This window comes from Phyllosticta citribraziliensis (genome assembly GCF_038025025.1).
Source record: "Phyllosticta citribraziliensis strain CPC 17464 chromosome Unknown J3D65scaffold_12, whole genome shotgun sequence".
NCBI lineage: Eukaryota > Fungi > Ascomycota > Dothideomycetes > Botryosphaeriales > Phyllostictaceae > Phyllosticta > Phyllosticta citribraziliensis.
The window spans coordinates 731440-756077 of record NW_027117349.1 but is presented as its reverse complement, the minus strand read 5'-3'; the positions used below and the strand labels follow the sequence as shown (position 1 = coordinate 756077).

Below are 24638 nucleotides of genomic sequence, written 5' to 3'. Positions count from 1 at the left end.
CCTGTGCGAACGGCGACTCCGCGCCGTACAATTGTCTCTGTTTCTTAAAATTTCTCTCGCCGTGTTGCGAACCGTCTCTTTGATTCTTGAAAATTCTCCCCGACTCTTCCTCCCTCGCTGCAGTCTCCCACTTCAGTTGTTTGCCATCTTTCCTGTTGCTCTATCACATCATCATGTCGTCGAGTATCTTCATGTTCCCTGGCCCAATCCAAACTGCTTCGATGGCGGGCCAGACGTATCACGGACACATTCCATCACCGCTGGCGGAGAGACATGGTGTTCTGGAGACACCAGACATGTCCTTTACGCCCTCTGCTCCTTGGGCCTTCGATAACGATGGGATGGCCAACTCCACAAGCTATTTCACCCGCAGTGCAGCCCCGCGTACGGCTCAGCAGGCGTATTCGCACACGCCGCATAACTCTTGTGCAGTCGCCGAGACCTTATCCAGGCGGCCAATGTCGACGACGATGTCATCAAGCTCCACGACGCCGTACGCTTACTCGGCGACTCAATCCACTGGCAACCGCTTCTCATTGCCAGCAGCCCATCCTAGCTCTTACTTAGCCCACAGCCGTGACTCGACAACCACCACTGCGGCGACCAAGACGACCCCGACACCGGATCCCACGACGCGCATCACCATCGCCAAGCAGCGCGCCATTGGGCATCGTCGGTCGCACGCGCAGTCGACTATCACAGAGCCCCAGAAGCAGCTGGGTCATCGCCGGTCGTGTGCTCTTCAGATCCGCCCGCCGAGTCTGGACCAGCAAAAGGCGCGTGGACACCGCAGGTCTCACGCTCAGTCGTTCGCCAACATTTGCGCTCTCGAAGCTGTAAGTTGATTGACCTGTTTCCCATTGCTTCTGACGGCTGCGCTATGGCAAGCCCCGTCGCCGTTGATATCTTGAGAGTTGAGTTGGGACGAAAGGGACTGAAGCTGACCTGAGACCTGCAGCTGAAACTGCAATAATGAGATCGTTTCGCGGTCCAATCCTGGGCGAACGGACGGACTGGGGAGGAGGAAGTGGAAATGGTCGCAACGGACGCAGCAGTGCTCCTCCTGAAGGTGACAATGGCACGGTAGACAACAACGACAATAGAGAACGAGATGGACGCCGTGGCGGACCGCTGTACCAGCGCCCCCGTGCTGCTCCCTTGTTCACGCCCGAGCAGTTGCGCCAGGCCATGGCCCAGCATGGCCAGGTCCCCAAAGTCTTCACGCCACGCTCCGTCTCGGCGCAACAGCCACGTCTGAGTACTCTTTTCCCGGACCATGACCTCGAGGATGAGGACGAGGAACCAGCCGACGACACGGACGACAAACATGAGCTCCATCGCCGCCGCGGCAGGACCAAGGACAAGAACAGCCGCAACCACACCGGTACCACCTCGACGCCCGAGACCCCCAAGCCAGACGAGCGCCTCTTGCTCGGTGCCCGTGCCGCCGCCGCCGGCATCCCTCGCGAGACTCCCACGCGCACCCAGAGTGCGTGTTCGCCTCGTGATCGCCATAACCGGTACATTGGACCCTTGACCGGCATCAACAAGCCATTGCCCGCGCTGCCGCCGCCATCAACCAACGACCTGTTCCTCGTCAGCGGCCAGCAGGTGAAGCAATTGCAGCAGCTGCAGCAGCTGCAAAACTACCAACCGCAGCAGCAGCATCACCATCTGCAGCAGCTTCCACAGTCACCGCAGCCAGCTCACCTCGCTCGCGCCCACAGCCCCAATACCGCTGCCACCATCATCCCGCGCCCTCTCAACATTGTCAAGAAGAAGCCTTCCTTCGCGCCGAGCACCGCCACGTCGACCACCGGCTCCTCGACCCCTAACTGGGCCACGGCGCCAACCACGCCTGTTCCCGTCCCGAAGCCCCTCGTCTGGCGCCAGCACAGCAGCGGCCAGCAGCAGCGCACGCCCAGCCAACGCAGCCAACAGAGCCAATTCAGCAAGGACAGCGGCAGCGGCGGTCTCGTCGGCCCTCTCGTCGGCAGCGGTCTCGGAAGCAGCAACCTCTCAGGCGGTCTCGGAAGCAGCAGCAACTCGGTCGGCCCCAGCGGCCCTCCGCCCTCGCACCCGCCGCCCGCCGTGCCGCCGCTGCACCATCACCAGTTCGGCCCGCTGGGCCGCTGGTCGGCGTCGTCGTCGCTGTCGAGCGATGAAGGTAATGCTGACACGGACATCGAGTATGCGGCTGTGAGCACCGAGTTTGGCGGCCGGGCCCGCAATGACTCGACCAACACGCTCGATCGCATCGAGGCCGAGCTGGCTAGTTGGGCCGGCTTGCAGGAGACGCAGACGCAGACGCAGACGCAGAAGAAGAAGGCGGTCGTCGGCCCGCCGAGAGAGGAGAGGGAGGAGCTGCAGGCGCTGCCGTCGTTTGCTTCGTCGTCGACTGGCTGGGACGACGACAAGGGCAAAGGAAAGGGCAAGGCGAAGAAGGACGACAAGGAGAAGGACAAGAAGTGGTGGGGCAGGGGACGCAAGGACAAGAAGGAGAAGCAGAAGGGAAAGGAGAGGGAGAAGGCGGAGCAGGAGCTGGAGGACGAGAAGAAGAGGCGCGAGGAAGAGGCGGCGCACAGCCAGGTCGTGGAGCTGGATGAGGCGGCTTACGACGCCGAGGACGACTGGGAGGACGACGAGTGAGCGAGCGGGTCGTTGATGGCGTGGTGCTGTGTGGTGGTGATGGATGCCGTCGTCGTCCACCGCCAACGAACGGCCGGCGTCGCTGCGATGCGGTGCAGGTGCACCTTGTACGATGAGAGAAAGCTGCGGCTGCGGCTGACGATGACGATGATGACGAGGGTGGGTGGGGGCCGGTCAACCGACAAACCAACAAACCAACCCTCCGTCGGACAGACACGCACACACTGCCCTGGCATTGTCCGGTCCTGTCTTGTCCTGACAGACGGCACCTGCGTCTCCTTCCTCACATCACACTCCACTTCCCCCTGTACAATACATTACCTCACCTTAGCCCCTTACTCAGCTGCAGTCGTCAGCTGAGTTGGGTGAGCAATGACGGGAGCGACACTGAGCAACCAGCGAATCGGGGAAATGAATGGGATGATGGATACTGCGGCTCGAGGGACTTGGGCAGGCGACGGGTGGTATAGGTACAGGTACATGCGTGCGTGTACCTACCTACCTACCTACCTACCTACTTGCCTGCCTGCCTGCCTGCTTGCTTGCCTCAGTTCCCAATTCAAAGGGGTCGATAGATCGAGAGATAGATATAAAAATGATGGACGTCTGAATTCGATCGACGTCTGCGTTTCGGAGTCAATTGGTTTCGTTGGCTGGTTGTTGACCGATTGAGTGAGTGGTGAGGGCACGGCATGATTGGCCCACACATCAGAGCGTGTGGGTGGGGATTCAGCGAGAAAGGAGATTTTTGGCGGTGTATTGCGTGAAGTGAGTGACGGGAGGACGTTTGAGGGCCTCTTGTCGGGGGAGGTGGGGGAGGGAGGGAGATGGCGTGAGAGATGTTTTTGTTTTGGGGGATGGGTGAGTAGATTGGAGTTTGGTGAGGCGAAGGAGAGCCGGGATAGATGGGACAGGCAGTTTTTTGGTAATAGTGACGATGATGATGATGGTGGAGGTGGTGTTGAAGACATTGAATATGTTGAAATGTGCCAGAGAACTTTCAGTGGCCTTGCCGCCATGCTGCAAATCTGGAATTCCATTTCTACGTCTTGGTGCAGCATCATCCGACGGCTTAGTGGTATCTCGCAATGCCTCCACGAAACTCTTTTTCGACCTCTCAAACTCTACACCCAAGCTCTTTCAATAATCCGCCGACTGATTGGCCGGCACACAGCCACCTCATTTCGCCTTCTTCTGCATTCCTCTCTTCCTCTTGCCCCTGACGTCTCTACCCTCGTCCATCTCCAACAAGGCCTCCCTCTTCTTCTCGCTGACAATCTTCAAGCCATCGCGAAGCATGCGCGTCTCCAGGTTGACGCCCTCCTCCTCATACTCGACCATCTTGGAGCCAACGCGCTCCTCGATGGCCAAGATGAGCTCCGGGTCGCGCTGTCCGACCAGCGTGACGCTCTCGCCCGAGCGGCCCGCGCGAGCCGTACGACCGACGCGATGGATGTAGTCGTCCGGATCGCGCGGCACGTCGTAGTTGACGACCATTTCGACGTCGGGGATGTCGAGACCACGCGCTGCGACGTCGGTGGCGACGAGGATGCGGGCGGCTTTGGCGCGGAAGCGGGCGAGGTTCGAGATGCGCTGCGACTGCGGCAGGCCCGAGTGCAGGCTGGTGACGCGGTGGTCCAGGAGACGCAGCATGTGTTCGATGAACTGCGCTGTGGAGGTGCGGTTGACGAAGATGATGACGCTCTTGTCGGCGTTGGCGGGCGTCAGAAGTAGCGTGTGGAGGTAGGTTTCTTTTTGCGTGACGGGTAGCGAGAGGTACTTTTGCGCGAGCGTCGTTGGGACGGCAAGGTCTTCGGTATCGACTTCGCAGACAAAGACTGGTGGTTTGGTTGGGGCGCGCGGCAGTTCTTGGAGGGCGCGGACTTCGGGGGTGACGGTGGCGGTGAAGAGGCAGGTCTGGCGTTGAGCGGAGGGGGGAAGGACGGAGAGGCAAGTTTCGACATCGGGAAGCATGCTGCCACGGCCGGCGGAGAGCAAACGGTCAGCTTCGTCGAGGACGATGAAGCGTACACGGCGGAGGCCACCGATCGTATCTTCGCCAGACTGGCTGATGTGGTCGGCGAGACGGCCAGGGGTTGCGATGACTACATGCGGACGTGTTGCCAATGCTGTTGCTTGGGTACGCATATCGGCGCCTCCGGTCACGAGAATAGTCTTGAGCGACTGCGGCCCTCCGATTGCATTGAATTGTTCATATATTTGGAGAGCAAGTTCTCTGCGCATGGTTAGCAGCTACCTCTACGGGATATCAACAAGACATACCGGGTTGGTGTCAAAACAACGGCAAAGATGCCGACGGGATCTTCACTCCATTTTTGCAGGATTGGCACGGCAAACGCCACCGTCTTACCGGAGCCCGTACGACTACCGCCAATGCAATCTCTTCCTTTGAGGATTTCCGGGATGCAGCCCTTTTGAATGCCCGTGGGCTTTTTGATGGCCATGGCAGAGAGAGAAGCCACGAGCCATGGCGAAACATTTAGTGAAGCAAAGGAGAGATTTTCCTTTGGGTTTTGGGCTTGTAAGATGGACTCTGGAAGATTTTTCTGGTTTGATGCAGTGTTTTTTGCCTTGACACGAGAAAGAGTTGAGGTCGATGGGACGACGGGAGCAGACTTGGCGTGGGTGTCTTGGTCGGAATCAGAGTCTACGGGGGGTGACAGCTTTCTCCTTTTGCGGACGCCGTTGTGCTGCAGGTCCAGGCGAGGGGAGTCGGAATCCGAGGCGGAATCATGCGACGAGGGCATTTTGCAGTTCAGTTGGTTATGGAAACAAGACGATGGCATCCACCTCATGGATGGATCACGGCACGTACCGTAGAAAATCTGGTCGGCGGAATGTTTGACCGAGATGGGCTTAGTAAGGGGCCGAGGGTCGTCTATGCGCCGGGGAAGCGGGCGAGCGGCAGCCATCATCATCTCATTGCTTGCGGTTCGCAAAGGAAGGCGTCTGTCACAAGGCCCCCTGTCCTGCGCGATTGAATCACACCGTCGAGCGGCTGCAGGAAACACAAAGCGAAGCGCCCAGGACCGGGACCAGGACCGGGCAGGCAGATCAGGCAGGGCACGGACTGATGATGATGCTGCTTTTTGCCACCAGTCGAGTCGAGAGGCACAGCACAGGTGGCAGTGGCAGTGGCAGTGGCAGTGGGAGTGGCAGTGAGGTACAGGCACAGGTACAGGTACAGGCCATGGCGTCACCAGGGATCGAGGCACTGTCATGGCAGGACACGTTGTTTGTCGGGTGCCGTGTACTGTGGTCTGGTGGGCTGAGTTTTTGGCATTCGCTACATGCTTCAAGGCCAGATTGAAGCCCAACGGGGTCATCAGCCGCTCCCTCGCAAACCCATTGACGCTGCGGCTACAGCCGTGCCTTTCGTGGCCCTTTTTTTGCCCTGCTTTGCCCTGCCCTGCCCTGCCGACACCAGACAAGACAAGACAAGACCAGACCAGACCAGACGGCGTCGTAGGGCTGCGCTGCACGCACGAGATCCGCCCGGCCTAGTCAGAGCACGCGCCAGGCCAGACGGAGACGAGCAAGCACTGCACCACAACCACCACCACCTCCTCCTCCACTTCTTCAACCACCTCGTCCCGCTCTGCTCTCTTCCACCTCCAGCCCTCCTCTTTTACCCACCCCATCCCACCCCACACCCATTGCCTTCTTGCTTGCCTGCGTCTTTGTCCTTGTTCCCTTTGCCTCCCACGCTCGCTCGCCCTCTCAACACACCTCGTTCCTCATCCGCCAGCCGCCAGCTACTCGTCGTCTCCACCTCGACTCACGCACAGACGGCCTCACAACCCGCAAAGCTCCACCAGTCTCCCCTCCTACTTCGGGCTCCCCGACGCCCTCCGTCTCTTCTCGACATCCTCTCGCTCGCTCTTCGTCGAGTCCGCCTTCTCTGCGGATACCCCTCTTTACTCCTCCACGCGCCTCTCGACACGTACCACAGCGCCTCTCCGCTACCACCGCCCCATCAAATCAGGCTTCCTGCAGCCAACCGACACCTGCCATTCTCAATACCCACTTGCAGAAGATTGAGCCCACAGCGACCATCACGGCTGCTTGCAGCTCCGCCATACCAGCTTCCTGCCCGTGTGACTTGGCTTTTTCCACCCTACCACCCTCTCTTCTTTGACACGCCCTCACACACTGCTCCAACACTTGTCGGTCCCTTCGACGGCTCCTCCGCTCCACCCTCCCATCGACGACAAGGTCCTACATGCAAGCGCCAGGTGACGGTGCAGCCAATCCCACTCAAGCCTCGGCCGGGCCGCGTCCTTCCACCCCGCCAGGACCCTCGCAACCACATTCCGACATGTCAACACCTGCTCCGCTCCTCCGCCCACCGATTCCCGGTGCACGAAGCCACTCGTCGCCGCGCGCTCCTCGCCTGGGACTGTCCATCCCTCCATCGCCGAACGCTAGACCAGTAGTCAACGGTGCAACCACCGAAGTACCCGCCATGCCAGCACTCCAGACTCAGCAACAACCGCTTCACGCTCGCCCTACTCCTCCGCCGATGCTCCGCCTGGCTACCCCCAGCGGCAGCCAAGCAACGCCACAAGAGAATGCTCCCCGACGAGGGGTCGGCGGCCTGAAACTTGACGTTGGCGGTGGTTTTTCTGCAGCAAGCAGCAGTTCTGACCGCAGTCGAAGCAACAGCGGCGAGACGGGCTTCACACCAGGACGCCCGCCATTACACTTGAACACCAACTCTCACGACCCTCTTTCCGCGCTTTCCTCAAATTCGCCAACACTCAACTCCAACTCGTCCACGGAAATGCAGCGCACACCCAGTGGCATGTCGGAGCTTGTTGTCGACCTGGAGAAGCTCAGGTTTGAAAAGGGTGGACAACTCGAACCGGGAGACTTGGACGATGCGGGGTGGCGGGCGGCAAGCAAGGACGGGTTGATCGAAGAGCTGGGTTCTTTGGGAGAGGGTGCTGGCGGTGCGGTGACAAGGTGCAAGCTCAAAGGCGGGAGGACGGTATTCGCACTCAAAGTATGTCCCAGTTCCTTTGGGCTCGAGGCATTTCTGACGAATCCAGATCATCACATCAAACCCAGACCCTTCGATAAAGCGGCAAATCGTCCGCGAGCTTTCCTTTAATGCCTCTCTACAACACCCTTCAATCTGCCGCTACTACGGTGCTTTTCAGCCGCCGTCAAACACATCCGTCATCAACATTGCCATGGAATTTTGCGAAGGTGGCTCACTCGACAGCGTCTACCGCGAAGTGCTGGGTCGCGGAGGACGTATTGGCGAAAAGGTCCTCGGCGTCGTTGCGCGGGGCGTACTTGAGGGTCTGACGTACCTCCACAGCCAGCGCATCATCCATCGCGACATCAAGCCCAGCAACATCCTCCTTTCTCGTGCTCCGAGCAACCCAGATGGTTCTCGGCAAAACGGCAGAGGCTCGCGTCTAAATGCCTGGGAAGGCATCGTCAAGCTGTGCGACTTTGGCGTCAGCGGCGAGTTCGGGACCAAGGGCATGGCCGAAACCTTCATCGGCACCTCGTACTACATGGCCCCTGAGCGCATCCAGGGCATGAGCTACACCATCACCTCAGACGTGTGGTCGCTGGGTGTGACGTTGCTGGAAGTGGCGCAGGCCCGCTTCCCGTTCCCGGCGGACGCGGAGGATGGGGGCGAGGGCGGCACCGGCGCAATCAAGCCGCAGCATGGCTTGATTGACTTGCTGACGTACATCGTCATGCAACCCATCCCAAAGCTCAAGGACGAGCCCAAAAACAACATTTTCTGGGGCGAGAAGTTCAAGTACTTTATCGAGTGCTGGTAAGTCTCGCAAGCATGCAATCAAACAGAGTACAGTACAGCTAGCTAACGATGCTTTGCACAGCTTGGAAAAGGACGCAACGAAACGTGCCACGCCGTGGCGGATGATGGAGCACCCGTGGATGGTCGAGATGAAGACCAAAAAGGTCAACATGGAGCTGTTTCTCTCGCAGGTGTGGGAGTGGAAAGACTAGAAGGCATAGGCAGGCTAGCCTCTGGACATTGTTCCAACACCAACCGCCACCAATTCGCGTCCCTCCCATCCTCATACTTTTACATTTTTTGCACAGAGAAAATTTATGTGGCCAAATCTACACTACTATCACAACTACTTCTCCTAAAATTGTCTGGCATTTGGGAGTTGGGCTCATTACCTACCTACCTTACCTATACTTCCTGGTTTTTACAATCATTGAAGACGCTGCCGGTTGGCGGTGATGTTGCTGGTGCTGTGCTGTTTCAGGCTTGCTTGCTTGCTTGCTCTGTGATGTAACTTGCAGACCATACCGTCTTGGTCGTCCTGTTCTTGCACTTGCCGGATGTGATGGGCTTGACGGTTGCTTGAGAGGTGGAGCTACTGGTGCCGCTGGTGCCTCTGGCTGCCCTGGGGGGTGTGGAATAAATCATGAGTGCCTGGCTTGTGGTCCTGTGGCGGCGCCTGGGGAGGGAGCGGAGTGATTCTACATACCACAACTTTAACTACTGCGCTGTTGTTCATCTCCGCCGGTCTTCCATACATCGACCGCGGCTCTTGTCTCTCGTCTCTCGTCTCTCGTCTCCGATTTCCATTCCCACGCCTGATTCACGCGGATTGAGTAGGTAAGTAGGTAAGTAGGTCAAGAACTTCGCTATACCACGCAGCGTCCATGTCACGCCACACGTGGAACATCCACTGAGCTCAGTCGGCTAGTTGCGCCGGCCAGGTGGCGGCGGTAGAGGGAGCACGGACGGACGCCTGCACACTGTTCATACAGTTGATCATCGGCAACGGGCTTACCAAGGGGCTGACTGACCGACTGGCAGATGGACTGGCTGACTCGGTGACTTGACAGACGCAACATGGGAACACGTACGGCGTACAATACATACACACCGCACCGCACCCTCTAGACCTTTTTTGCGCCTCGCGTGCCGCAGCAGCTGTCTTTCGATCCCAGTTTCTCTCGGCGCAGCCGCTGGACGACGGCGCCCGCAAGGACGGCGGCGGCGACGACGACGACGACGACTTGCTTGTTGGCCGTGTGGGCAGTATTTTGACTGAGTGGTGGGAATCTCTGGTGGTAGTTGGTTGGTTGGTAGGTTGGTTCGTTGGCAGAGGGCTTGGTCAATGGACGCGTGTGCTGGCTGATGGGAACCGAAGTCTGTGTATGTCTCGTGGACTACAGATGTCGACGAGTCAGTGACGCTGCGGTTGCTGCTGTTGAGCCCAGCGTGGTCTAATCGATGTTTGCAATGGAGTGGGTGGCTAGGAGGCGACTGAGTGAGTAGCGGATGAGCCGTTGGAAGAGTGGTGGTGGTGGCTGTCTAGAGTAGGAGGAAGTGGGGAAAGAAGGTCAGGCGAAAGGTCTCATAGACCGGTGAGACGAACTCGTTGGCCTATGAAGACAAGGTGTCGAGCGAGACCGACTAGGCGAGCTTGAGTGAGGAGGCTTCTTCCACTCCCACTAGACATCAGCGTATTCCCGTTCCTTTGCCATGGATTTTTCCTTTTTTCAATACCATGCATCTCTTCATCCTCTTCTACTCCATTTCAGCCGTCGGATGTACCATGACGGGCCTCCTCTTATCTTCGTCGTTTTATTTGGCCGCATGCTTTCCACATGGCAGATGGAGAAAGTTCTGCGTCAGATCAAGTGGAGCGACAATACTTCTTTCCCTCCTATGCACAATTTCCTTATTTCTTTCCTCGCTGTCGATTTGTAACAGTAGAGTAGAAGTGGGAGTGTAGTTGCGCGGTGCTGTTGTATCTACAGCTATTTTGATGCCTTTGAATTGGCGCTGCGTGTCCTTGCTTGCGGCAGAATAGCGCGACAGCTCGACGCTGAAACCGAAGACTGGGGGAAATCAGCAATACTGATGGACAACAGCGCTCAGCGTGAGGACAGGACAGGGAGATGTTGGTGAGGAGCAAGTGGAGAAATTTGCCAGCCGATTCTATGGATGCAGAGAGATGAAGTGTCAGTGCGATGCAGTGGTGCGCTGAATCGACTAGGTGTCGAAGGTCTGGCCAGGCAGTCAACCCGGTTGGTCAGAGCTACCAGGAGACATTTTGGCGTAAGCTTTACAGTCCGATTGCTGCCAGCTTGCAAGAAGAAACCTAAGTGAGGGTTTCAGAGTGAAAGTTGAGGCCATGCAAAAAGATAAACACGCCCCCCTACCTTTATTTGGTTTATCAAGGATCTCCGTCACCGACTTCGTCACCTCAGTCAGCAAATCGACAAAAGGCAAAATGGCAGAAAAAGACGCCCCTGAAACATCGAGAGGTGTAACCTTCTTCCTCATTGACGCAGCACGAGGAAATAGAAGAGCGACACACTCGCGCAACTCAAAACTGTCGCGTAGAAATCGGGAGAGGGAAAGAGAACTAGCCCACCAGCGTGCGTGCATACGCACATGCATCTGTACCACTACTCGCGCAGACACTCCAGGCAGTCAGTGCAACCACAGTGTCAACCCTCCCGTCGGCGTTAGTCAAGGAGCCGCCAAAAGACGCCAACGCCAGATCAAGGCACAGAATGAAACGACCCACTCTAGTCACGCAGATCTAGCAGCAACCAAGATCAAGGCGTCATCGTCGTCGCTTTTCCGTAGCCAAACTCATGCGATACAGAGATGCAAGCTCGCCCTCGGCCTCGGCGTCGGCGCTGTCGATCCCGGCCTTGTCGGTCTCGATTTCCGGTCTCGCGCTCGCCTTCCTCTGACTCGTCAGTCCGCCCAACGCACCGCTGTAAAGTTGTTTCACAGGCGCTTCGGGTTGGCAGGTACCGTCGACGGACTAGCTCGCCCGTGTCCACCCCGCGCGTCCCGTCCATGACTCCGCCTCCGCCGTTGAAAAGGGTTTGCCTGTTTCATCGGTCGATCCCGTGCCATCGAACCAACCGGTTTCGTTCGGACGAGAAGCGCCGGCGGACGGGCGGGCGGATGCGCGTCGTATAGGCTGGGCGGAACGAGCGTTTGGTCGTTTGGCGTTTGGCGCCATGTTGTATCGTTGCGTATTGTACGGTAAGGAAAATGAATCGGGTGTTGGCGCGTGGGTGGTCGAGTTACGGCGGGGGAAGTCTTGGGTGCTGGGCAGGGATGTCCTGGTGTGTTGGTGTCGGCGGAGGAGTCGGGCGTGGAGAGCGCGCGAGAGCGAGCGGAGAGTTGTTGTGATTTCTAAGCTGCCCTGCGTGGGTTCGTGAGTGAGGCCAAGGGCGAGAGTCGTTGCGAAGCCGTTCGTTGCCTGGGTGTTGAGTGAGGGTTGTGCGCGATTGGTTCAATTGTCGGGAGAGATGGGTGGGTTGCTGCTCTTGTGGAGCACAGGGCGCATCGGGCTTTTGTTTCGCTGCTTCTGGATGCAAAGGGGTTGAAATACAATAAATCGATTGACGAGGGTGAAATTCCGAGGAGGTGCAGAGCACACAAACGGCAGTCATCTCGCTACATGTCCGTACCCAATTATCCATTCACCCTGCGTTCCTGCCGCTATGATGACGTAAAATTTGAACGCGTTACGAGCCCGCGGCTGCAACGAGCCGACGGATAGAGAATGACAAGCCAAAAGATCCAAAGCCACACTGATCTGTCTGTCTTGCTTTTGGGTAGAATGAAAAGTAGAAGCAGAGGTGGGATTGCGTATATAGTACATGTCAGGTGGTCGTTCAAACAAAGCGACGCCCCGGCCCCGTCTCCATCTAGATAAAGCGTGTCCTCCGTACAGTCGTGATGCAAACAGGCTTGGGCGTCCATGAACGTGAAGACTGAAAAAGAAAGAAAAGACGTAGGAAAAAACTTGAGGGGAAAAGATAGCCACCGAAAGGCACGAAGAAAAGCGTCAGTCCGTTACTGTACTGTTGATTTTTAGAGAAGAAATCTAAGAGCGGCGTGGCCCTCAAGACCCGCCGAATCCTGGTGGAGGTCGTGGTCCCTGCGGGAAACCCCCTGCAGGTACCGTCGTGCCATCTGTGTCGATGGCCATCGACATGAGCCAGTCAGCCGTCGCGGCATCATTCTGCCGCGCTTGTGTTTGGTGGCTTGGGTCCGCTATCCATGTGCTCTGTACAAACGTGTCCCAGTCTTCCCAATTGACGGGATCAACGTAGCTGTCAATATTCATGCCAGAGAGGCTAGCCGTGGTCTGCGTAGCCATGAGGTCGAGACTGTTCCTGTGTTGACTTTGCGCTGCCGCCACTTGAGCTTGATGACGGGCTGTGAGGGAGGACTGCGACTGCATTTGTGGCGGGATCGAGTTGACGGATGCGGGCGTGGAGACGGTGGAGAAATACGAGTCGGGCGTATAGCCGTTGCTGGCCGGAGCTTGTGACATGGGCTGCATGGGGACAAAACTCTGAACGTTGTCGCGTGGGTGCGGGGGGATCGGGGCCATTGTCGACGCCGTCGGGCTGTTGGTCGTAATGGATGGACGAGGTTTCGACGATGGAGCTGGGGGACTGTAGGACATGCTCTGTTGACTTGGAGATTGTTTTATTTGCTGACTCTTTTCGGCGTCCTCCCTGATAGCCTGTTCACGGGCAAGCCGTGCCTTTTGATAGAGCTTTTTCACCGGTCGCCAGAGTGATACATCCGTCACCAGAGACCGTGCCCGCTCGTAAATAGTGTCGACAACCTTCCAAGCTTTTTCAACGAGCGGACCGCGAGTTTGGACGCAAAGCTCGGCGAGTGCAACGGCGATGGGGTGCCACTCGACGTATGTGTCGAAGTACCAACTGAATTTGGTTGAAAGTGGGTGCATGACCACCTCGTAATCTATCTCGAGATGTGCTACGGCTGCCTCGAGGACCTCTTTTTTGGTGGCCTTGGACTTGAATGCGAAACGGCGCGTTTGAATGGGATAGTGGACAAGCAGCCAGAACTCTGTCAAGATGATTTGCACCACTTTGATGACGACGTACTGAATCGGGACCTCGGGCTTGCAGTAGTTGAGAAACATTTCCTGCATCTTGTCCTTGAAGTGTTCGACCTCTTCCTGTATTTGGTGTTGCCAGTGGTCGCGCTTGTGCTCGTCGTCGATGTTTGCAGGGATGGGACTGAAAAACTTGGGTGCTACCGCCGAGGCCTCCTGGCACAATTTCGAGAAGGTCATTTCCGTGTAGCCCTCTCGCTCAGCAGGCGGAGACCGGGTGTTTGGCTCAATATCTTCGTCATTGATGTTGAGTGGGACCTTGGTGGAGCAAAGCTCAAGGGAGATGAGAGGAAAAGAACCGCGGTCCTCGCAGGCTCGAATATCCAAGACGACCAGTTGCCACCATAATCGACGCCGCATCTCAGTCTCGTACGGGGAAAAGCCTGTTAGAGCTCCATCGCGGTGCAGATTGAGGTCTTGGCCGATTCGAACTGCCAGAGCAACCAGTGTCCAGGCAGAACGCGTCTTGTTGTGGCTCCTCAGGCACACCTGTCCGTGTTAGTGGGCAAACAAGTTTTCATTGGCTAGTGCCATCCTTCGCTTACCAGGTACAGTACGAAAGCCTGGAGGACCTGCATGTCGGTGCTGTTCAAAAAATCCGCATTGGACAATGCTATTTCTAAGCAATGTCTCGTCTGGCCAACAACGGTAGGCTTGTCCCTCCCCAAGATTTCCAAGCATTCTGTGGAAGAGAGAGTGGTGACGGCAGCAAAGTAAATGGCAAACATGAGCGCCTCTTCGCCTCCACCCTTTGGAATTGCCAGAGAATCTGCAGCCGCAGACTTGAGGAGAGGATTGACAGTCGGACGATGCAGAACTTTGAAGATCACGTCGACGCGGTCCCAGTAGATGTTTGACAAGGCTTCAATGTGAGGTCCTGGAGGATGGAGCCACCTCAGATCGGTCGTCTCCATGTCACCACTGAAGAGGAAGAGACTGTTCATTAGGCGTTTTTCATAGTGATCACCGCCGACGGGAGGGGAGCTAAAGTGCGTCGAGGCATCTTCTTCATCGTCTGAGGTTGGCTCATTGAGCAACTCTCTCAAGCCTTCAACCTATAGGGTCTTTAGGATTCTCGGTTCGGTAGGCGAGACGGGCGATGTGAACATGGATGTAGCTTACCTCACCACTTAAACTCGTCCAAAAGTCCTCTCCCAGATAACGGCCGCCATCTCCTTTCATGACGGGGTACGACCCATCCTCTCGTGGACCATGGTGCTCACCTCTGGGAGCTAGGAGCAAGGGTTTGACGACTCCTGTCATCCACTCAGTGCCCCTTTCAGTGGCCACCTCGGATCCTTCTTCGTGGAGGTCTTCAGGTTCATCAGAATCTTGCTTGGTTGATTGACGCGCGGTAATGGCAACTTCGCCTCCAAGGCCGTCGACAAGGCTCTCGAGGTGATCCAGACGGCGCAAGAGTTCCTCGTGCCGCCGGCCTTGTTTTCGGCGAGCAGCACGTTGCAAAGGAAAAACACATTCGGATTTGGAGCGCTGGCAGTTTCCGCAGGGACGTTCTTTATCGCAGCGCACCTTGCGGGCGCGGCAGTTGTGGCAGGAGAGCAAGCTAGGAGGAGTCGGCATTGTCAAGGTGTAGGGCTGGAGGACCTAAGACGGAGGATTCGGAATCAGCTCTCCGCGAGCCCGGTGGGCGATTTGCGAGTCCAATGGAATGGTCCACAAAGGCGTCGAGTTGAGAAGGGTGCTGGAGTTGAAAAGACGGCGGCGCATGCCGTCAGGATCAATAGAGGTGATTTCTTTGGGGTGGAGCCGTGGGCCAGGGTACAAGATGGAGGGCGCGAGTCCGCTTATGACTTGGACGGCGCCCGCGACTTCGGGTCCGTCTACAGCAGCCTCCGCAGTAAGATGACTCAGCAGCCCCAATTACACAACCGCTGCCATGGATGCTTCGGTCTGCTTGCTTGCAGCTTGACTGGAGCCCGCCAAAGACGCCATCCCCCCGTCGCACTGGCACGTCGTGACGTCCATCTGCCAGCTGCAGCTTCCACAAACCTCTCCTCTCGTGCTGTTCGTTCGCCCAAGCACACGAAGACGACGTCGAGCCTGAACAAGAACAAGGATGGGTCCAGAGCAAACCTTGGCCGCTAGCAGAGTCAGACTTTTTGGGGCGTTTGCATCTGCCTGGCCGGCGCGGACTTTTCCGACCGCACGAGGCCATGAGGTCGAAACATTTTGCTTGTTGATGCGCCAGCTCACCGTCGATTTCCCTCCTTTCGCCCAGCGGTGACGCTTCCTGCGATATCCGGTCCGGCTGACGACACCGTTCTCTCGGTCTTTGTCCACGGCACCGCCGCATCTCAGAGAGGCTGAATTGCTTGGCCTCCATCATTCAGCACTACGGTATCCCATATCAGGTCACCCTCAAGTGCGGCGAAAACCCTCAATCGTCTTGACTTTTCCGCTCGCTCGTGTTTTGCCTGCATTGGCTTTGCACTGTATCGTCATGTTTTCTGACTTTTCGTCCGTGTTTACTAATCGCAACCTTTTGCTGCTCCCGTCTTGGCCACCACATCCTTGGCTTTTTCCTTGGCGCTACCGTAATGGCGTACGTGTTGTTGAACGCTCCACGTTTTGTGCAGCTTTCCTCCTCCAAATTTCGATTCCAATCGGTCCTAGAGATTTTGATGCACCGTCGTTCCTGAGACATGACGTACCCCGGCAGTTTCGGCGTGACCGAGCCGCGTTCATGGTGCGAAGATTCTATATTGTGAATTTACATCTGGCTGACAAACTGGCAGATGCATAGCGGTACTAGCCACATGGTTGCCAAGGCAAATGCTGCAAGCCTGCAACGCTCTCCCGCTCGCTGTCACCTGCCAAAATCGTTCCTCGGCTGCAAGCGCCAGACTACTGCCACAGAGACCGCCCTACTACAGGTAGTGCGAGAAGCTCCTTGTCGCCTCACTCTTTGACACTTTGTTCCTAGGAATGACGACGTCGAGCTCGGAAATATGTTGAACATGACACTTAGGCGCCATGTGCAAAAACCACAGTGCTTTTTCAGCCAACCGCTGCTTGGAAGAGAGACAAAGAGCGTGGGCGAGATTCCTCCAAGATGCACTTTAAGACAGCCAGGGCTGGAGTAGATCTTTTGCGCCAAATTTGGCGATCCCCATCTTGATACCACGGTATATGCCATTTTCATATCACAGGATGTAAGAGGAAGGCAATCCAGGCTTGCCCCCGGCTTTTAAACCATTGTGACTTTTGCCAGCCGGCGAGGGAACTCAGTCGCCTTTCAGGACTCAGCAATCCAGGCCGGGCTGGTACAACGACTCGAATGCTCCCAAATCACACACCAAGAAAAACACATTTTCTGGCACCTTGGTCGCATCTGGCGAGCATTCAATCAACACCATCGCAGACCCTAAGCCGGGCTGGTACAAGGGCCCCTACGTTCCAGGATCACACCGTTGTGTGTATCAAGAGGAACACATTTTCTGGCACCTTGGATTCATCTCAAGAGCTACCGGAGTTGTCGAAAGATGTGAGACTTTCTGGAAATGTAAGTGCGCTCAGGGAGCGTTCATTCACCGCTGCAGTTGCACTTAAAGAGCATCCATAGGCTACTTTAGTAACACTTATGGAGCACCCAGTCGTTGTTGCAGCAAGACCCATGGTCTTTTGTTTCGTTTGGCACACATGCGGAGTTGTCGTCCACACCGTGGCAGACCCTTGGGAGCACTCCAGCGCTGTCGACATCTCAACACCACGTCCTGCGGCAGATGGATATGCTCAGGCAATGTACGAATCGGTATCACCGTTCCTTGGGCAGACGTGTCTCTCGCTAGGAGCAACAAGCCATCTCATTCGGCGGTCGTCCGGCACGCATGGCAGTCACTTGTCAGCGCGGAAGACCATCGGCCAGCGCCCGCGGCCTCAACTTCTGCCAACAGGCGCCATCCGAAGCGAAGCGCCTGCGAGCGCCTGCGAGCGAGCACAGACCAGAGGTCTTCTGTATAAAAGCCTCCTCTCCCTCCTCCCAACCTTTCCTTTTCTCTTCATCCCAAAATCCTACCAGCGAATCGACCATGGAGCCCTGAGGAAACGCCATCACATCCGTTCCCCGAAAATACCCCTTTGGGGGCGTTCGCCCTCCTCGCCTGGGCCGGAGTTCGGATGGCTGGGTGGCGGTGTGTCCAACAGGAGGTGGAAGTGGTCGACACTCGTGGTGGGCGGCGCGCATCAGCTGCAGTGGGCCTTCGCCGCTGGGGGAGACCCCAGCGGCGACACAGGCACTCGCTGCCTTGGCCTGCTGCAGGGTGGTTGGAGCTGAAAGACCCCTACCATCATGGCTCTCGGTGGCCGTATGGAGGTTCACATCAATGACCGCGAGTAATTCGCTTCGGATGGTCTGGCGCACTACCACCTGGCTCCTGCGAATACTTGATCGCAGCGGGCCGGGTGCATTTGAAAGAAAGATCGCTACATGGTACTTGCAACTGTGACTTGAACTTGACTTTGACATTTGCCTTGCCTTGCCTTGCCTTCCACTTTCCCTCTGCCTCTGCCTTTGCCTCTGCCTCTGCCTTCTTCGCCTTCGTCTTCGCCTTGCCCTTGATCTCCTAGTCTCGAATACGTAGCTAGCCAACCATCAATACAAAAGCCCTTCTCCAACTTGCGCACTCTCTCATGACTCCTCCCCGCGTGACAGCCAACGCTCTGGCAGTAGTGGACGTGCAAGATCCGGCAGTGTGCCGAATCCCTTGAGCTCTCGCCCAGCGGCGCACTCAAAAGCGAGTCACGAGTCTCCGCAGACCCGACTTGAAATATCCAGCTATGCTGCAGCACCTTCTTGCGGAGAGCGTGTCGCGAAAGGTAGAGCGAGCGAGCAGGTCCACAGGATGATGCGCGGCCAAGGGACGCCGCCGGCCAGGACGGAGATGTACACTACAGCAGCGCCGGCGAGACAGCGAGACAGCGAGACAACACGAGGCCGGACAGCCAAACTTGCGGCACGCAAAGGGCAAGACGGAGCTCATGAATGGTCCTCATCACCCTCCCACGTAGATGCTGAAGTGCCCCTAGGCACTGGCACACCGGGGCCGAGGCGGCCACACTGATTGCACGTCAAAGTGGACCACGATGTGACGGCGCAACTACGCAGTCACACGACGGCGTAAAGGCAAGCTACCTACCAGATGGTCGGCCGATTGGATTCTCAAGACGACGCGGCTGCTGAGGTGCGAGATATGTCGACGTGACCAAACACGAGAGGAACAGACAGCTCATCACCCATCTCCAGGCCGTCAAGAAAAGACGCGCACATAAGCAAAGAAAGTCAGTTCATTAACATCGGGTCGAAGAGAAGTAAGTAGTAGAGTAGGTAAGTGTGTCGACGGCATCTTTTCGCAAAAAGCTTTTTTCTGAAATGCCCGCGCCATTCTATGCCCTGCCTTGCCCTCCTTGCCGTGTGTGCGCGCGAAAGAGCTTTTGCGGCTCTAGCTGGTGCGCCGTCCATCCATCAAGCCGTCGTCGTCCAAGCAGTCGAAAATGCGTGAGGCGATAGAGCCGGCGCAGCTAAGACGCTCGTCTCTCAAGTCCTCGTGCAAACGTCTTCCCATCAAACAGCGGCACACTTGACCTTACGTCGGCTCCGACCAATCGACCTGCTCCATGACTGCGTTACCCTCTTTTGAGTATCCAACACGTAGACGTAGGCGGAGCTTGCCTGGAAGAGGCTACACAAAATCTGTTAGTACCTATCCAGTCAGAGGTGCCAGGGACAAAACTTACCCCGCTGACAGCCGCAATCCTCATCTGCTGCATTGCCTCCATTCCACCGTCCAAGTCGCTGTTGCTAATGGCCTGCAGTTGGAGCTTCTGACTCTTGGGTACTGCTGCTTGGAGCGTCACGTTGGTCAGCCGTCCAAAGTTGCTGGCGTTGCGGAAGCGTGCCAGGATTTGAGCGCTGTTGCCACTGCGCTGCACTTGGAGTGTGATGTGCAGGTCGTTCTTGTTGTACGCCTCGTGAGCAGGTGCGGCGTTGCCTGGTGGCGGGGTCGCAGCGGCTGGAGGAGGCGATGCGAGACCACCAAACAAGTCGGCGGACGGGGGAGGTCGTGCAGCAGCTGCAGGCTGCGGTTGGGGAGTGGTGGTGCCGCTGTTGTTGCTGAAAAGGTCCATGATAGAGTTGACGTTGGATTGAGCAGCAGGTGGGGACGTGGCTTGCGGGGGAGGCGATGACATGCCACCACCACCAAGAATGTCGGCGAGCAGGTCGGCATTGTTTTGAGAGCCATTCGTAGTACTTGGAGCAGAGGGTCCAGGCACATCAGAGCCTCCCATGAGGTCGAGGAGCATGTCTTGCTCCGTGACTTGGCTGGGCTTCTTCTTGCTAATGAGCTTCGACGACCGCTTCTTGCTTGTGGATTCTCCAAGCACCCGCTGTGCCTCTCGGATTTCCGGCGGCGGCATCCGCTCCAACACTCCTCTTCTTATGGAGTCGTATGCGAAAAGATTGCCGTACTCGACCGCTCGCTGTTGAATTTCCACATCCAGGTGAGTCTGGTGTTTCAGCATGAGCCGCCTCAAACGCTCTATTTGTCCAGAGTCGGAAAGTCGCGTCGTCAGCTTCATCGCGGCAGTGATGATGTACTCGGTGACGATTTGGCCAGCGTAGTTGCTGTTGAGTATAGTTTCGAAAAGGTCCACAATGTCGTTTTCCTTGACCTCCTTGACCAGCTCCTCCTCTTCGTATTGCCCGCCACGCAGCAATGCGTCGGCGTACTCTCCTATGGCCCAAGACCCTGCAAGAGTCAAGCCTTCCTGGGTAATGTCCTCTTTGAGTGCCGAGTAGAGTTTTTGGACAGTGTAGGTTTGGAGATCCGCGGTGTTTGCAACAAGACGCACAAAAGATGAGAGAATTTGCTCCTTGACATAGTTGCCGGCCTGGACAGTTTTAGAGAGAATTTGCGAAAAGTGCAGACGTTGAACTTACCAGCTTAAGGACTCGAAGCATCGTATCTATGTGCCATCGCTTGTTCGGAGCAAACCTATCAGCAGCAATACCGATTTGAGTCGTCATTATGGGCTTGAACTCATTGTCGGCAACCTCGAGGAAAGACAGCAGTTCCCGAATGAGAACGCGGACGTTGCTTTCGTTGATCAGCGTGAAGCTGAGGTCTAGAGCCCTCCTCCTGATGCTAATGTCCGGGTCCCGCAAGCAATCGAGAATGGTGTTGCGATGCCTCTGGACAGCATTCGGTTCCACGGCTACGACCTTGATGAGAGTGTTGAGAGCGACATATCTAATGTTGTTGTCTCTGTTGGCCAAGAACTTGCCGAGAATGTTGACGCCGAGAACGCGCAGACCCGAATCCGCTTCAATATCCAGGATGGTAAGAACCGCTTCGTACAAAATGGAATTGCCAACATTCTTGGTGGAGTCGGTGTTTGTCGCGACCTAGCATGTCAGTCAATAGCCTTTTTTTACACAAAGTAAACTTACTTGCGCCAAAATATCGTTAATTTGCTCGCTCTTCTGAGCGTCACCGCGGCCGAAGACACGGAGCAGCCTGAGAATCTTGACTTGGAGGAAAGGGTCCGTGATGCCGTTGACGTCGTGCTCAGGCGCATACCCTGAGCTCGAAAGACTCTTGAGCATTTTGACGAGGTGGGGCGTAAGCGGCTTGAACATGTCAATGACGCCAAGCTCGTCGTCTTCCTCCTCGTCTGCTTCGCACAGACTCGTCACCAATGTGAGGCCGCAGATCAAGACGCCATGGTTACGATCGGCAAGGAGCAGTTTTCCCTTTTCGAAAAAGTGCTCCTGCAAGTCAGGCACCTTTCGACATATCCTCATGGCACAAAGGGCAGCTTTTCGGCGGATATAAGGGTTCGCGCTGGACAGGATTTGTTCGACTTCGGGGAAGAGGTCCCGGGACATTTCAATGGACGCGATGTTGCCGAGTGTACATAGGGCCAGACCGACAATGTACTGGTTGGGGTGGTTCAAGTCGTTCTTGAGCGAGTTGGTCACCAGGGTCAAGACCTCCTGGTTCTCGTCCAGCAGCAGCATGGTGCCCAGGTACCCCAGTCGCTTGTCGGCGAAGCGCGGCGAGGCCAGGAGCTTCAGACATTCTATCTGACCAAAATGTGTGCGCTCGCCGAGGGTGAAGAGGTATAGCAATTTGGCAACGTTGTTTCTCCTTTGAGGCGAATCAGCAACAAGCTTGATCCGACACAGGCGGTGTCCTTTACCGAACGTTGGAATCGTGGCTTTCTTCGCGGAAGCTGGCACGAATGGCAGCGCTCTCTTTCTGGACGACTGCGCGCTCGTCGGCAATGGTCTTTGCAGCCCGCACGTTGCGGATGAATTGCTTGACTGGATGGACACGGTGGTCAGCGGCGTCATGGCCAAGACAAGAGGCTCTACTCACGAGAGCTCATTGTGCTGGTGTCACGGACCCCGGGTGGGGCACAGGTAGGGAGGGCAAAGCAAAGACGGATAGGACGAGGAGAGCAGGTGGGAGCGGCGTGGAAGCGAGGAGGGCTCAAGTCAATGCATGCAGCGGAGGGACATGTTCTTGGTGGACACAGGCAGGCCGCCAGCTCCGTGTCTCCTCGAGCGGCCAGCGGGAGATGTAGCGGCCTTGGCAGCCTAGTCCACGAGCGGTCTGGCGCCATCAGATTAGATAACCTTAGATGCTGGACCCTTCGGCGTCCCGCACTTCCGCCTCCGCGCGAACGCCCCTAACGCTTTGATGACGATGGCTCGGGGCCGTTCCTTGTATACCGACTCTTCAGTGATCCGTGGCCCTCCGTCTCCAACCCTCTAATAATACGCCCTCCTTTCCGTTGCACTCCGTGTCAGCTTGCATGGAGCTTCAAATACTCGCTCTTCTCCTCGACATTTCCTGCAACCCGCCCTGGACCTGGCGCAAAGCACTGTGATGTCTTATACAACCTCGTCCCAACCGCTTCTCAACGGCCACGCCTCCCAGCTCGAGGTCGTGGAGCCACGAGCCCGGAAACCTGGCAATCCTCAGGTGCTGCGCGCCGCGAATGAAGATGCTTCAATATCAGAACCTCCAAGGTATTTTCTACAACTCGTCGTTTCGCCTTAGCTGCAGCCTAAAGCTGACCGTCAACGTAGTGGCCGCTCCACGCCTGTCCCAGAAGATGCGCCGCCATCGGTTCAAGCCACCTACTTCGTCCGCAAGAGTGTTCGCGCCGAACAGAAACGCCGTTTGTTTCCTACCATTGAATATACCTCGCGCGTATCACATTTCGACCCTCAGAGCGACTACCATGATTTTCGGGGCTTCTTTGTTCTGTTCTGGATCGGTCTGGCAATCATCGTCATAACAAACATGCTGAGGAGCATGAAGGAGACGGGTTATCCGTGGAAGGTTCGGCAGTGGGGCGTTTTCACTGCCAACATTTGGGAAATGGCCTTGAGCGATCTGGCCATGGTGGCATCTACGGCCGTGAGCCTCCCACTGCACAAGCTGTACGATAGCAGTCAGGGTGAGCTCCGCTGGAGAAAAAAGGGAATGCTCGTGCAGAGCGTGTACCAAATTACTTGGCTGCTCTTTTGGACCATCTGGTATGTGACTACTTTCATTTTGAGGCGCCACTGACTTACTCGATCAGGCCATTTGCGCGCGGGTGGACCTGGACAGCCCAAGTATTTTTCACGCTACACTTCTTAGTCCTCCTCATGAAGATGCACTCGTACGCCTTCTACAACGGTCACCTGAGCGAGACTCGTCACCGTCTTCAAGAACTAGACAACCCCGAAAACGCATCCTTGCACGCCGCCATCAAGTATCCTAGCCCAGAGAAACACTTTTCAGACTTGACCCCGCCAGAGGAGAAGAAAAGGATTCTCTCAAAGAATGCGGAGGATCTGGACCAGCTCCGGGACGACCTTGCTCATGAGCTGGTCTCACCATTGGGCAATGTCAGCTACCCCAAGAATCTTACCGCGAGGAACTACATCGATTACCTGTTTTGCCCGACACTTTGCTACGAACTCGAATACCCACGAACTCCTCGCATCCGCAAGTCCGAAGTCTGTTACAAGGTCCTCGCTGTCTTTGGCAACATCTTTCTGCTCACCTTCATCACGGAGCAATATGTGATGCCAGTCCTTGACATCGCCGACGAGCAACTTCAGACGTCGCAAGACTTCTCCGAGGGCGCACTGATCCTGGCCGAGACCATCTCCCGCCTTCTCTTTCCATTCATGATCATCTTTCTCCTCGTCTTCCTCGTCATTTTCGAGTACGTGCTCGGTGCTTTCGCCGAGGTCACCCGCTTCGCCGACCGACAATTCTACGGCGACTGGTGGAACAGCTCGAGTTTTGGCGCGTTTAGTAGCTCGTGGAACAAGCCCGTGCACCACTTCCTCAGACGGCACGTCTACATGGCGACCAGCAGAAAATACTCGAAGCCCCTGGCCGTCTTCGTCACGTTTTTTGTCAGCGCGCTGGCACACGAGCTCGTCATGGGCTGCATCACCAAGAAGCTGCGCGGATATGGTGCGATCTGCATGATGCTGCAAATACCGATTGTTGCGGTGCAGCACAGCCCCTTCATGCGGCCGCGCAAGCTGTTGAACAACGTCTTCTTTTGGTGTTCGATGATTTTGGGGCTCAGTCTGGTAAGTCATTTCCCTTTTACCTTGCGCATGCGGTCTGAATACACTCGTGGCACACGTGGACTCCGGCAAGCATGCAGTCGATTCCTTGCCTCAACAAAAGAGCCCCGATTCATGTGCCACACGCAGCCTCAACTCAGCACGCCACATTCCCTTGCCAGCTCGTCTGACGTGCGCTGACCTCTTTTGTCTACAGATGTGCGCTCTCTACGTGCTGGTATGAGCAACCAGCCCCTCTCCTTCGTTGGCTGAGTCAGATCGCGTTCTGCCTTGTCTGCCAACTCGCTCGCTTCTCCTCCGTAGCTCAATCTATCATTTTTCGTCGCTTTGGGGGCCTCCTTTCGCACACACGACACTGGGCCCCCTCCTCACTCTCGACTCTCGTCGCTTACACCTGACACATGCTGTTCAGCTGTTTCCCG

The 24638-nt window shown here is 56.5% G+C and overlaps 8 protein-coding genes across 8 annotated transcripts; 5 read left to right on the top strand and 3 right to left on the bottom strand.

Moving 5' to 3' along the window:
* Positions 1–206: 206 nt before the first annotated feature.
* Positions 207–1275, top strand: J3D65DRAFT_637951 (uncharacterized protein). Its single transcript, XM_066801566.1, has 2 exons — positions 207–836; positions 959–1275. Exons 1-2 carry the CDS (start codon positions 222–224, stop codon positions 971–973), a joined length of 630 nt encoding a protein of 209 aa, XP_066651374.1. The 5' UTR covers positions 207–221; the 3' UTR covers positions 974–1275.
* A 2553-nt stretch (positions 1276–3828) lies between these two features.
* On the bottom strand, positions 3829–5417 carry J3D65DRAFT_559785 (P-loop containing nucleoside triphosphate hydrolase protein; the record flags this gene model as incomplete). The annotated part of the gene is made up of 2 exons (XM_066797424.1): positions 3829–4885; positions 4933–5417. The coding sequence occupies 2 exons, from the start codon at positions 5415–5417 to the stop codon at positions 3829–3831; spliced, it is 1542 nt and encodes a 513-aa protein (XP_066651373.1).
* A 1571-nt stretch (positions 5418–6988) lies between these two features.
* J3D65DRAFT_560029 (MAP kinase) lies at positions 6989–8664 on the top strand (the record flags this gene model as incomplete). The annotated part of the gene is made up of 4 exons (XM_066797443.1): positions 6989–7675; positions 7722–8067; positions 8113–8470; positions 8535–8664. 4 exons carry the CDS (start codon positions 6989–6991, stop codon positions 8662–8664), a joined length of 1521 nt encoding a protein of 506 aa, XP_066651372.1.
* Positions 8665–10619: 1955 nt separating this feature from the next.
* J3D65DRAFT_118247 (uncharacterized protein) lies at positions 10620–11619 on the top strand. The gene has a single exon (XM_066793799.1). It carries the CDS (start codon positions 10821–10823, stop codon positions 11502–11504), a length of 684 nt encoding a protein of 227 aa, XP_066651371.1. The 5' UTR covers positions 10620–10820; the 3' UTR covers positions 11505–11619.
* A 1457-nt stretch (positions 11620–13076) lies between these two features.
* J3D65DRAFT_559771 (fungal-specific transcription factor domain-containing protein) lies at positions 13077–15173 on the bottom strand (the record flags this gene model as incomplete). The annotated part of the gene is made up of 3 exons (XM_066797422.1): positions 13077–14081; positions 14138–14647; positions 14715–15173. Coding segments are annotated over 3 exons (1974 nt in total), but the record flags the coding sequence as incomplete, so codon positions are not given.
* A 1620-nt stretch (positions 15174–16793) lies between these two features.
* J3D65DRAFT_118343 (uncharacterized protein) lies at positions 16794–17961 on the top strand. The gene is made up of 2 exons (XM_066793800.1): positions 16794–17115; positions 17176–17961. The coding sequence occupies exons 1-2, from the start codon at positions 16891–16893 to the stop codon at positions 17884–17886; spliced, it is 936 nt and encodes a 311-aa protein (XP_066651369.1). The 5' UTR covers positions 16794–16890; the 3' UTR covers positions 17887–17961.
* A 928-nt stretch (positions 17962–18889) lies between these two features.
* J3D65DRAFT_637928 (adaptin N terminal region-domain-containing protein) lies at positions 18890–22139 on the bottom strand. The gene is made up of 6 exons (XM_066801565.1): positions 21992–22139; positions 21813–21936; positions 21061–21760; positions 20551–21015; positions 19347–20501; positions 18890–19291 (listed from the first exon to the last, which is right to left on the bottom strand). Exons 1-6 carry the CDS (start codon positions 21999–22001, stop codon positions 19196–19198), a joined length of 2550 nt encoding a protein of 849 aa, XP_066651368.1. The 5' UTR covers positions 22002–22139; the 3' UTR covers positions 18890–19195.
* Positions 22140–22504: 365 nt separating this feature from the next.
* Positions 22505–24439, top strand: J3D65DRAFT_671326 (MBOAT, membrane-bound O-acyltransferase family-domain-containing protein; the record flags this gene model as incomplete). The annotated part of the gene is made up of 4 exons (XM_066803382.1): positions 22505–22647; positions 22708–23160; positions 23208–24219; positions 24413–24439. 4 exons carry the CDS (start codon positions 22505–22507, stop codon positions 24437–24439), a joined length of 1635 nt encoding a protein of 544 aa, XP_066651367.1.
* Positions 24440–24638: the final 199 nt, after the last annotated feature.

Excerpts from the sequence above, each read along its gene's own strand:
- J3D65DRAFT_637951 (XM_066801566.1), top strand. The coding sequence starts at position 222 with ATGGCGGGCCAGACGTATCACGGACACATTCCATCACCGCTGGCGGAG.
- J3D65DRAFT_118247 (XM_066793799.1), top strand. The coding sequence starts at position 10,821 with ATGCAAAAAGATAAACACGCCCCCCTACCTTTATTTGGTTTATCAAGG.
- J3D65DRAFT_118343 (XM_066793800.1), top strand. The coding sequence starts at position 16,891 with ATGCTCCCAAATCACACACCAAGAAAAACACATTTTCTGGCACCTTGG. Across the intron at positions 17,116-17,175 it reads ATGTGAGACTTTCTGGAAAT|GCTACTTTAGTAACACTTAT; the intron begins GTAAGTGCGCTC and ends GAGCATCCATAG.
- J3D65DRAFT_637928 (XM_066801565.1), bottom strand. Across the intron at positions 21,016-21,060 it reads TTAACGATATTTTGGCGCAA|GTCGCGACAAACACCGACTC; the intron begins GTAAGTTTACTT and ends CTGACATGCTAG. Across the intron at positions 19,292-19,346 it reads GGATTGCGGCTGTCAGCGGG|CCTCTTCCAGGCAAGCTCCG; the intron begins GTAAGTTTTGTC and ends GATTTTGTGTAG.